General features: G+C 33.9%; 1 protein-coding gene across 4 annotated transcripts in view; it reads left to right on the top strand.

Moving 5' to 3' along the window:
• Positions 1-12,669, top strand: part of abcc3 (ATP-binding cassette, sub-family C (CFTR/MRP), member 3) — an 83,164-nt gene that overhangs the window by 42,364 nt on the left and 28,131 nt on the right. For all 4 annotated transcript variants that reach the window (XM_048171627.1, XM_048171628.1, XM_048171629.1 and 1 more), the window contains exons 11-22: positions 50-142; positions 427-630; positions 1,024-1,170; positions 2,604-2,691; positions 2,847-2,913; positions 4,816-4,942; positions 5,014-5,190; positions 5,939-6,106; positions 6,303-6,486; positions 8,044-8,152; positions 8,673-8,826; positions 10,394-10,601. In XM_048171627.1, the coding sequence (XP_048027584.1) occupies positions 50-142; positions 427-630; positions 1,024-1,170; positions 2,604-2,691; positions 2,847-2,913; positions 4,816-4,942; positions 5,014-5,190; positions 5,939-6,106; positions 6,303-6,486; positions 8,044-8,152; positions 8,673-8,826; positions 10,394-10,601 (1,726 nt within the window). The remainder of the gene's footprint in view (positions 1-49; positions 143-426; positions 631-1,023; positions 1,171-2,603; positions 2,692-2,846; positions 2,914-4,815; positions 4,943-5,013; positions 5,191-5,938; positions 6,107-6,302; positions 6,487-8,043; positions 8,153-8,672; positions 8,827-10,393; positions 10,602-12,669) is intronic.

Genomic DNA, 12,669 nt, shown 5'->3' with positions numbered 1-12,669 from the left:
ACAGAAAAGTAGATATGAGAGCTTTGATCACATTGTTGTATTTCTCCAGAATCTGGGTCCGTCGGTTCTGGCTGGCGTGGCCGTGATGGTTCTGCTGATCCCATTCAACGCTTTCATCGCCATGAAGACCAGAACTTACCAGGTTTGCTGTTTATCTGTGTCGGTCTGTTCAACTGCGGCTTTCATTTCTCATGCTTATCGATATTTCCTTTTGCAATGTGGTTTTCAAAGCTCAAGCTTATCAGTCACTCACAGTTTTTTTATGAAATTATGTTTCCTCTTAAAGAGACAGAGCACTAACCTAAATCGTAAACAGGACTTCTTGTCTGATGTCAAAAATGAAAATGAAAAATATATTTAAAAAACCTAATTCATGAAAGCTCTATCAGTGTCTGAGCGATGCTAAACTACGGCTGCTGTCCACAGGTGGAGCAGATGAAATACAAGGACGACCGCATCAAGCTGATGAATGAGATTCTCAATGGCATCAAGGTGCTGAAGCTCTACGCCTGGGAGGTCTCCTTCAAGGAGAAGATCCTGCAGATCCGACAGAAGGAGCTGAATGTGCTGCGGAAGACGGCCTACCTCAGCGCTCTGTCCACCATGGCCTGGACCAGCGCGCCTTTCCTGGTGACGCGTCTTTCTCTCTCGTATCGCTTTGCCTGCGGTTTTGAGTATCTGAGGAAAATGCAAAATGTTTATCTTTGATGTGTACAGTGATGCTGTGGATCCTTATCTCGGTGTCAAGTTGCCGGCTCATGTTTCAGAAGTGCATTAGTCATGACATGTGTGGTCAAAATAATCAATGCTCAAAGTACACATGAAATACATCTTGATCTTTCATTTTTATGGATGTTATGGACAAACATTCCTCCTGTAACGTTAATAGAAAGTTATCTGAAACATTAGAAAACACTCTTAGAGGAAGTTTTTGTTAGCTGGGATCACAGTTGGCTCCTTATTGACCATAGCATCAATTTGTAAAGCCAATAAGTAAGTGTTTGTCCTCTTGATGTGCTTCAGGTGGCCTTGACGACGTTTGCTGTATTTGTGACTGTGAAGAAAGAAAATATCTTGGATGCAGAGAGGGCCTTTGTGTCCTTGTCTCTGTTTAACATCCTGAGATTCCCACTCAACATGCTCCCGCAAGTCATCAGCAGCATCGTACAAGTGAGCTTTCCCTTCATCACGCTTCTTTAAACCACAGATTTTCCTGTTTTCAGAGCTGTGTCACAGATGCTGTCGATTACTGCAAAAAAATCACACTAATGTTTTAGATCGGTATGATTTATAAAAGAAGTGTCTTCTGCTCACCAAGGCTGCATTTAATTCATCAAAAATACTGTAAAATTGTGAAATATTTTTACAAATTAAATCAGCTGTTTTCTATGTGAATATATAGTAAAGTGTAATTTATTCCTGTGATCAAAGCTGAATTTTCAGCATCATTACTCCAGTCTTCAGTGTCACATGATCCTTCAGAAATCATTCTAATATGATGATTTGATGAACATTTATGATTATTATCAGTGGAAACTGTCACACATTTTATTTTTCAGGATTCTTTGATGAATAGAAAGTTCTAAAGAACAGCATTTATTTGAAATAGAATCTTTAGTAACATTATAAATGTCACTTTTGATCAATTTAATGCGTCCTTGATGAATAAAAGTATTACTTTATATCCAAAAATGACCCCAAACTTTTTTTTAAAACTTTTACTTTTAAATTAAAAGATATATGCATGTATGTGTTTGTGTATATATATGTATTTATCTTGTTTTTATATTTTCGACAGCTTTATTTCACAGATGACTGATGATGGCAGACAATTATTTTGCCTCACTTTGAAAAAGCATGAAGTTTTTGTTTATATATTTATATGTGTGTGTGTGTGTGTGTGTGTGTGTACTTACAGTACTGTGCAAAAGGCCACCAAAAGCTTTGTTGTTTTATGTTTTTTAATGACCATCCATGTTTATTCTTCAGTTTCTTTGTTACGATGCAAACAGACAATACAGGAAATATGTACACAAAATATAAAAACAATTCTGAACACTGTATTTAGTGTGACCTTTTCCATTTTCTCTGAGAAACTCTGATCAGATTTTGAAAATTTTCCAGTCCTTTTCCTTTCCATTTAGGTTTAAGAGAGCCGGATCCTGCTATTGCTCAAGTGTCAGGGGAGGTCAATAAATATTTGCCATTTTAGCCTATAAAAGGTTTTTTTTCCAGATTGTTTTCTGTTTTTTAATGCAGCATACAAATTTACAGTATTTTCTGGTTATATTCTAATAAAGAGACTGAGAAATAATTAAATATGGTCATTATATCATTGCTAAAACAACATCTAACGGTGGCCTAAGACTTTTGCACAGTACTGTGTGTGTGTGTATATACTCAGAACTGACCTAGTTTTAGAAAGTTTATGTGGCAGATTCATGCATGTTCAGTCCTGATTATTTCATTGTTTAAACAATTGCGAAATAAGTATATTCCTGGAATGAGATCATCTTTCTGATGTGTTACTCCCACAGAATAACTTCTGTTCCACTTCATGACACACTGTTTTGTCTGTAATCTTTCGTCTGCTCGTCGCACAGGCCAGCGTGTCTCTGAAGCGCATCCAGGATTTCCTGAGTCACCCTGAGCTGGATCCAGAGAGCGTGGACAGAAGAAACAACACTTCAGGTAATGAAGCTGGCCTTGTGTGGTGTGTGTATGACATGTTAAAACAAGCAAACAAGCTTCATTTGATGGGAACATGCTGAATCATTATTCAAAATTTCATAATGAGTCACAACTGAACTTGCATTTCAGCTTACTCACGCTCTCTCTCTCTTCAGAATATGCCGTGACGGTTGTAAACGGGAAATTCGCATGGGCCAAACAAGACCAACCCACTCTTGACAAGTAAGATCTCAATATTCACACAAAAATATATTTGTTGTAGTTTCCGTTCACCACTATAGAACTGGAAATGTGAAAAGGGTTGATTCTAAATAAGGGAGGCGTGTCAGCAGCCGGTCCTAATTAGCATAATACATGCCCATTATCTCCATATAAGGGCGTTGCACACAACTTGCACAGCAAGATCCAGTAAAGCCAAGTGTGCTCAACACAAAACACCCTAGTCAAAAAAACATGTATTTTGTGCACTACAAATATATTAAGTATACTAAAAGTATACTACAAAAACATTTACAGTACAGTCCAAAAGTTTGGAACCACTAAGATTTTTAATGTTTTTAAAAGAAGTTTCGTCTGCTCACCAAGGCTACATTTATTTAATTAAAAATACAGTAAAAAAACAGTAATATTGTGAAATATTATTACAATTTAAAATAACTGTTTTCTATTTGAATATATTTCACAAAGTAATTTATTCCTGTGATGCAAAGCTGAATTTTCAGCATCGTTACTCCAGTCTTCAGTGTCACATGATCCTTCAGAAATCATTCTAATATGCTGATTTGCTGCTCAATAAACATTTAATGTGTACAATTGTACAAAATATTTGTGTACAATATTTTTTTTCAGGATTATTTGATGAATAGAAAGTTCAAAAGAACAGTGTTTATCTGAAATCTAATCTTTTGTAACATTATAAATGTCTTTACTGCCACTTTTGATTGATTTAATGCATCCTTGCTGAATAAAAGTATTCATTTCTTTAATTTCTTTTCAAAAAAATAAAAATAAAAATTCTTACTGACCCCAAACTTTTGAACGGTAGTGTATAATGCTACAGAAGCTTTGTATTTCAGATAAATGCTGTTCTTTTGAACTTTCTATTCATCAAGGAATCCTGAAAAAAAAAGTACACAACTGTTTTCAACATTGAAAATAATCATAAATGTTTCTTGAGCAGCAGATCAGCATATTAGAATGATTTCTGAAGGATCATGTGACACTGAAGACTGGAGTAACGATGCTGAAAATTCAGCTTTGCATCACAGGAATAAATTACTTTGTCAAATATATTCAAATAGATAAACAGTTATTTTAAATTGTAATAATATTTCACAATATTACTGTTTTTTACTGTATTTTTAATTTAATAAATGTAGCCTTGGTGAGCAGACGAAACTTCTTTTAAAAACATTAAAAATCTTAGTGGTTCCAAACTTTTGGACTGTATTGTATATATATATATATGTGCTAAATAAAAATACCCTGCAATTGTACTTTTGGTGTACTAAACTGGTATACTTAAAGTCTGCTAAATTGTAACAGCTAATTATAACTAATGAAAAGTATATTTGTGGAAGTATACTTTAGGTACACTTTAAATATCTTGCATTTAAAGACTGATATTATACAAAGATCATACAATCCTTATTAACAGTGATATTAAAACGCTTTTTAGGCATAATATTAAGAAATGTGCATTGTGCAATAAATAAATACTCCAAATAAAGTTTGATTATCATTTTATATCAGTAAGTCTTAAGTGATATATCAATAAATGGATTTGAAGTATTTTGGTATAGGTCTTTTTCAACCTAGTCTACATTTGATCGACTACATAAGACTTATTTTAAGGTCACTTAGTCATGTAGTATCTTATAATATTATATATATATATAAAAAGCAATTAAACCTTCCGTGTTCATATTTGATTTTTGCATGCATGTGGTTTCTGTGGGTTCTAAACTTGATCCCCTAGAAAAAAGTGTGAACTTATTGTATTGACGCATCAAAATTTCAATGTGAAAGCGTTTGTTTTTGCACGCATACTCGCATGCACACAAGTGAAGTGTGAGTGCATCTAATTTAGGTTTATGTGCTAATAAACCGACCTTCTGTGTGCAGCATTAATGTGATGGTGCCGCAGGGCTCGCTGCTGGCGGTGGTGGGTCACGTGGGTTGTGGGAAGACCTCGCTCGTGTCCGCCCTGCTCGGAGAGATGGAGAAGCTGGAGGGCCAGATCTCCATACGGGTGGGTGTTCTTCATTATCCTGAAAGATTCACCAGTAGAACATTACGTTTGACGCTCTTCTCGTCCGGTAGGGCTCTGTGGCTTACGTACCGCAGCAAGCGTGGATCCAGAACTGCACTTTGAGAGACAACATCCTGTTTGGCAGACCCTACGTGGAGCACAAGTACCGCTGCGTGCTGGAGGCCTGTGCACTGACCCCTGACCTGGAAGTGCTTCCTGGAGGCGACCAGACAGAGATCGGGGAGAAGGTGCTGCGATTTCAGCCTGTTTTTACTATAGAGATATTTTCTTTTAAAGATATCGCTTGGTAGGCACTACAACGAGCTTCATCCCGGGTTGGTGACGTCACAAACCCTAAAATTTACATAAACCCCGCCCCCGAAAACACACAACAAAGGGGGCGGGGCCATGTTGGGCTGCTTTAGAGAAGAGGAAGAGTTGTTGTAGTCGAGTGTTGTTGTCATGCCGTCATTTTACGCCGGACTGCTTCACAAACGAGGGTCAATTCAACACAAAAGATGAACATGACGGCACATGCTAGTGGATGAGTTGAATCAACTCCACAGCAACTACATCAATTTATCCACTAACCATTCAGAAACGTCTAAAAGTTGTAACTTCTTCCTGAGTCTCTCCATCAGTGTCGACTCCGGTTTGAACAATGTAAGGCTGAACACTTTTGTCATTTTGGCTGCGTGAGATTGTCCTGTTTTGTTGTTGTTGAGCTGTTAAAGCTCCGCCCTCTTCTGGAAAGGGGGCGGGAGCAGCAGCTCATTTGCATTTAAAGGGACACACACAAAAACGGCAAAAAATAGGGGCAAATTTGACAAGCTATAATAAATGATCTGTGGGGGATTTTGAGCTGAAACTTCACAGATGCATTCTCACATTCATTCATTTTGAGCAATTCAAGCAATGTATACAGTATAAAAATCATTATGTCTATGAAAAGTGAACGTGAAAACCCAACGTGTGTGTGTGTGTGTGTGTGTGCAGGGCATTAATCTGTCTGGCGGTCAGCGGCAGAGAGTGAGTCTGGCCCGAGCGCTGTACAGTGAATCAGACGTGTATCTGCTGGACGACCCTCTGTCTGCGGTGGACGCTCATGTTGCCAAGCATATTTTTGATAAAGTCATCGGTCCTGAGGGAGTCCTGAAGGAAAAGGTATGACTATTTTCAGACCTCGAGAGCCTGTTCCCTGAATATAATTTGTGTGGACAAACAATGTTTAGGAACAAAAAACTCGCAGCATTGTGACACAGAAATAATGTCCTGTTTGTACGTTAGAATTGTTGCCCCTGATGTATGGTCCGCTCTCAGTCCGATTGTTCTGTAAATCCATGAGCTGTTCTGCTGACAGACTCGGATCCTGGTGACCCACGGCATCAGCTTCCTGCCGCAGGTGGACAACATCCTGGTGCTGGTGGACGGTCGGGTGTCAGAGATGGGCTCCTATCAGGAACTGCTCAAGCAGAACGGGGCTTTCGCAGAGTTCCTCAGAAACTACTCTCTCGAGGATATCATCGAAGACGATGAAGTCACCTGTAAATATGAGCGTTATTCATAAGTCGAGAAAAAACGAGGCTGAAATATGCTGAAAACATACGTATTATTCATTCATTCATTCCTTTATTTATTGCTGAAAATATCTATCTATCTATCTATGTATCTATCTATCTATCTATCTATCTATCTATCTATCTATCTGTCTGTCTGTCTGTCTGTCTGTCTGTCTGTCTGTCTGTCTAATTTATGCTGAAAAATACATATTCTAATTTTTATTTATAATACATGCATAATTATTTATTTATTTATTATATTTTAATGTATAATAGATAAATAGAAATATCTAAAAATACATATTATACATTTTTATTTATAATAAATGTATACATTATATATATATATATATATATATATATATATATATATATATATAAATTATAAATATAAAAATATAAATTATTATTTATTTATTTTATAAATTATTTATTTATTATTATATGCTGAATAAATACATTATATTTTTTATTTATAATACATACATACATACATAATTATTTATTTATCTATTTATTATATGCTGAATAAATAAATACATATATTTTTATGTATAATATATAAATAGAAATATCTATCAAAAATTATGCTGAAAAATACATATTCTAATTTTTATTTATAATATATGCATAATTATTTATTATATTTTATTTATTTATTTATTATATTTTAATTTATAATATATAAATAGAAATATCTATCTAAAATACATATTATAACTTTATTTATAATATGTACATACATAATTATTTATCTATTTATTTATTAATTATATGCTAAAATACAAACATATTCTAATTTGTATTTATAATAAATAAATGTACTATTTATTTATTAATTTATGCTGAATAAATACATATTTATTTTTATTTTTAAAATATTTGTATAAATATGAAAATTCATAAAAATCTATCTATCTATCTATCTATCTATCTATCTATCTATCTATCTATCTATCTATCTGTCTGCTGAAAAAATACATATTCTAATTATTTATAATAAATAAATACATATATATATATATATATATATATATATGTATATATATATATATAAATTATTATTTATTTATTTAAAATATTATTTATTATTATTTATTATTCATGATTATATGCTGAATAAATACATTCTATTTTTTATTTATAATACATACATAATTATTTATTTATTTATCTATTTATTATATGCTGAATAAATACATAAATAAATATAATTTTATTCATAACATATAAAAATAAATATCTAAAATTATGCTGAAAAATACATATTCTATTTTTTATTTATAATAAATATATTTATTTATTTATGCTGAATTAATGCATATTTTTTATTTATACTACATAAAATATCTTTCTATCTATTTAAAAATACATATTATAACTTTTTTATTTATAAAACATAAATATAATGATTGTGTTATTATATGCTAAAATGTAAAATAAATTTTTATGTATAATACATAAATATTCATTTGTTTATTTATTCGTTTTTGACTTGATTTCATTTTGTTTTATTCACTTTGTCTCCTGCTGGTGTTTCAGTGTCGTTGGTTGATGAAGAGGAGGATTTTCCTGACGATGCTCTCAGTAATCACGCAGATATGGTGGATAATGAACCTGTGGTTAATGAAGCCCGCAGACAGTTCATGAGGTACACATGCATTTTTAATGCCCTCTCGCTGCGCCAGTGGCTTCGGCTTTGTGACTTCTGCTTTCACAAGCACTTCTCTCAATGACAAATGTGGCTCTCGGCAAACGCTGCTTTTATTTGCCCTTGACCTGATGCCGTACAACGCAGTTTGCATGTTGCATTTCCAGCTGAATATAAAAGCCGTGATGTCAGTAACTGTAGTAGTTGAACAGTAACTTAATTTGGATGCTATATTTATTCCTATTTTAATTATAGGAGTGTGCATGTGTGTTATACTACTGTAATATAAAAGTTGGTGACATTCACTAAGTTAGACACGCCTTCAATAGCACTAGTTGCAAGATTAAAAAATAGTGTTGAATGGAAATTTTTGAATACAAGCGACTGTTGCTTTTAAGAGGTAGATCATGATCTTTAGAGAGTTTAAAAATATCCAAATATCCATAATTCCATCAATATCAGTAGAGTTTTTAGTTTCGATGTCAGTGTCAAGCCTGTTCTTCTCTTCTGTCCCTCACAGGCAGATCAGCATCATGTCTAATGACCCGGAGAACCCCAAGAAGATGTCCCGTCGCCGGCGCTGCAGCGAGAGGAAACACTCAGAGCCGCCGGCGGAGAAGAAGGAGCAGAAGGTGGACAAGCTGATCCAGGCTGAAACGACTGAGACGGGACGGGTGAGTGACTCGTGACTGCCCTCGTCTGGAGGACGGCAGCGCTGATGCATCTGTTAGATAAACTATTACATCTGTTACATCTTTAGCTGAAGAGCGGAAAGAGCATCTAGCTTTAAATGCTTCAGATGACGTGCATTCAACACTGCTACCTCAGTTACTGTAAGGGAAAAATTAAATATTACAAAAAATTATAATATCAATTTCTCTTTTTTTTCCCTATTAAATAACCCAAGCTCCATATTATAAAGTATTTATTGTAAAAAAAATAAAAATAAAATAAAATATATATATATATATATATATATATATATATATATATATAAAATACTAATATTAGTATTAATATTTATAAATTAATATTTATAAATATTAATATAAATAAATTAAAATATTTATACATTTATCATTTAAATTTTGATTAATTTCATGATTTTTTCTTTGTTCATTTTTATTTTTTTTGCTATTAAATAACCAAAGCCACATATTATAGAATATTTATTGTAAGAAAAAATATTAAAAAAATATGTATATTACTCATTTTGACAGATGTTTTTCCACTTAAATTTTTAATTTCATGAATTTTCTTTATCTTTGTATCATATCTTTTTTGCTTTAAAATAACCAAAGCCCCATATTATTATGTATTTATTGTAAGAAAAATAATAAACATTATATATATATATATATATATATATATATATATATATATTACCATTTTGTTTTTAAGTTAATTTTCTTTCTTAATTTCTCTATTTTTTGCTATAAAATAACCCAAGCCCCATATTATATTGTAAAAAAAAAAAAAAAAACATTAAAAAAAATGATAGTATCCATTTTGACAGATTTAAAAAAAAAAAAAGTGATTAAATACATTTTTTTTTTCTTTGTTTATTTTTCTTTCTTTTTTTGCTTTTTGCTATTAAATAACCAAAGCCCCATATTATGGAATATTTATTGTAATAAAAAAATAAAATAAATAAACATTAATGTATATTACATATTTTGACAGATGTTTATTTAAATTTTAATTATTAATTTCATGAATTTTGTGTTTGTTAATGTCTTTTTTTGTTGTTTTAAAATAACCAAGGCCCCATATTGTAATGTATTTATTGTTAGAAAAATAATAAACATTTTGACAGATTTTTTTCCATTTTGATTTTAATTTCATTTTCTTTGTTAATTTCTCTATCTTTTGCTATAAAATAATCAAAGCCCCATATTATAAAGTATTTATTGTAAGAAATGTAAAGAAATTTTTTTTTTCAGATTATTAATTTATGTTTTTTTCTTTTTTTTCTTTTTTTTGCTATAAAATAACCAAATCACAGAAAGCAGGGTTTTGAACTGCATTTAAACTAATCATAAATAGGGATCATAAATAATTACCTAACAGCTAATAATAAATATATTTATACAATAGTTTTGACTGACTTCTACAGTTTCCAGCCCTGTTTTGGATCTGTTTTGTAGAAAGCGTCTCTACTGCAGGCCTACAGTATTGTAGGTCACTTATACAGTAGATATACTGTGTTTTCTCATCGTGTGTGTATTTGTCCTGCTGCAGGTGAAGTTCAAGGTGTATTGGGAGTACATGAAGGCGGTCGGGCCTCTTCTGTCGCTGTTCATCTGCTTCCTGTACGGCTGTCAGAGCGCAGCTGCCATCGGAGCCAACTTCTGGCTGAGCGAATGGACGAACGACGCGGAGAACAACCGAACGCAGGAGAACATGGAGATGAGGGTGGGGGTGTACGCAGCGCTGGGCATTTCTCAAGGTATGGACACCTTCAGTGATGTGTGGATGTTGGGTTATTTAACCAAAGACATACTCAAATACTGACTGACTCTCTTCAGATAAACACCTGGTCATATCATTTCATCCACGTCAGTGGTAAAGGGACGGTTCACACAAAAATGAACACGGTGCTGTTTACTCACCGAACACAAATATGCTGTTTGACTGGAATAAAACAGAGATTATCAAGACTGACTTTTTTCTGTTTAATGACAGTTTCAGTGACCGCGTCTGTCGAGCTTGGAAACTGCTGATGTAATTTTTGACTGCACTGATCACTACGATCTAGTGATAGGAGAAACTAAGCTTTTTGAAAACTTTTTTGAAACTTTGAATCAATTAAACCAGTTGCTTTGCAAAATGATTCACTGTTTCATAGCGCCACACACTGGCGACCCCTGCTGGTCATAACAGTGTAAATGCAGCGAAAACTCAGTCAAAACATGCATAAAACACCATTTACAAACCAGGAGCAAATGTTTTAATAAAGGTGTAATCTACTAAATGCAATTAACAAATCATCTAATACTATTAAATATGAAGTGTCTGTAGAATATGTTATTTTATTAAATCCTAGAGCTTGGTTAATCAGACCAATAAGAAACTTTTATCTCTTTATTATACAATGTGTCATTAAATGTCTACAAATGTATAAAACTGATCTGAGATGAGGTAAAAATCATATATAGACACTGGTTCATGGGTTCACAGAGACTAAAATTTTGAAAGACTTCGAAACACAGCGATTGGGTTGTTTTAACCCATTGATTAAGCTGTTTTAACCCAGCGATTGGGATGTTTTAACCCAGCGCTTGGGATGTTTTAACCCAGCGCTTGGGATGTTTTAACCCAGCAATTAAGCTGTTTTAACCCAGCGATTGGGTTGTTTTAACCCAGCGATTGGGATGTTTTAACTCAGCGACTGGGTTGTTTTAACCCAACAATTAAGCTGTTTTAACCCAGCGATTGGGATGTTTTAACCCAGCGATTAAGGTGTTTTAACCCAGCGATTGGGATGTTTTAACCCAGCGATTAAGGTGTTTTAACCCAGCGATTGGGATGTTTTAACCCAACAATTAAGCTGTTTTAACCCAGCGATTGGGTTGTTTTAACCCAGCGATTGGGATGTTTTAACCCAGCAATTAAGCTGTTTTAACCCAGCAATTGGGATGTTTTAACCCAGCGATTGGGATGTTTTAACCCAGCGCTTGGGATGTTTTAACCCAGCAATTAAGCTGTTTTAACCCAGCGATTGGGTTGTTTTAACCCAGCGATTGGGATGTTTTAACCCAGCGACTGGGTTGTTTTAACCCAACAATTAAGCTGTTTTAACCCAGCGATTGGGTTGTTTTAACCCAGCGATTAAGCTGTTTTAACCCAGCGATTGGGTTGTTTTAACCCAGCGATTGGGTTGTTTTAACCCAGCGATTGGGATGTTTTAACCCAGTGATTGGGTTGTTTTAACCCAACAATTAAGCTGTTTTAACCCAGTGATTGGGTTGTTTTAACCCAACAATTAAGCTGTTTTAACCCAGCGATTGGGATGTTTTAACCCAGCGATTAAGCTGTTTTAACCCAGCGATTGTGATGTTTTAACCCAGCGATTGAGTTCTTTTAACCCAGCGATTGGGTTGTTTTAACCCAACAATTAAGCTGTTTTAACCCAGAGATTGAGTTGTTTTCACCCAGCGATTGAGTTCTTTTAACCCAGCGATTGGGTTGTTTTAACCCAACAATTAAGCTGTTTTAACCCAGCGATTGGGATGTTCTAACCCAGCGATTAAGCTGTTTTAACCCAGCGATTGGGATGTTTTAACCCAGCGATTGGGATGTTTTAACCCAGCGATTAAGCTGTTTTAACCCAGAGATTGAGTTGTTTTAACCCAGCGATTGGGTTGTTTTAACCCAACAATTAAGCTGTTTTAACCCAGAGATTGAGTTGTTTTCACCCAGCGATTGAGTTCTTTTAACCCAGCGATTGGGTTGTTTTAACCCAACAATTAAGCTGTTTTAACCCAGCGATTGAGTTGTTTTAACCCAGCAATTAA

This window comes from Megalobrama amblycephala, linkage group LG20, assembly GCF_018812025.1.
Source record: "Megalobrama amblycephala isolate DHTTF-2021 linkage group LG20, ASM1881202v1, whole genome shotgun sequence".
Classification (NCBI taxonomy): domain Eukaryota; kingdom Metazoa; phylum Chordata; class Actinopteri; order Cypriniformes; family Xenocyprididae; genus Megalobrama; species Megalobrama amblycephala.
This window is presented reverse-complemented; position numbering and strand designations above follow the sequence as displayed.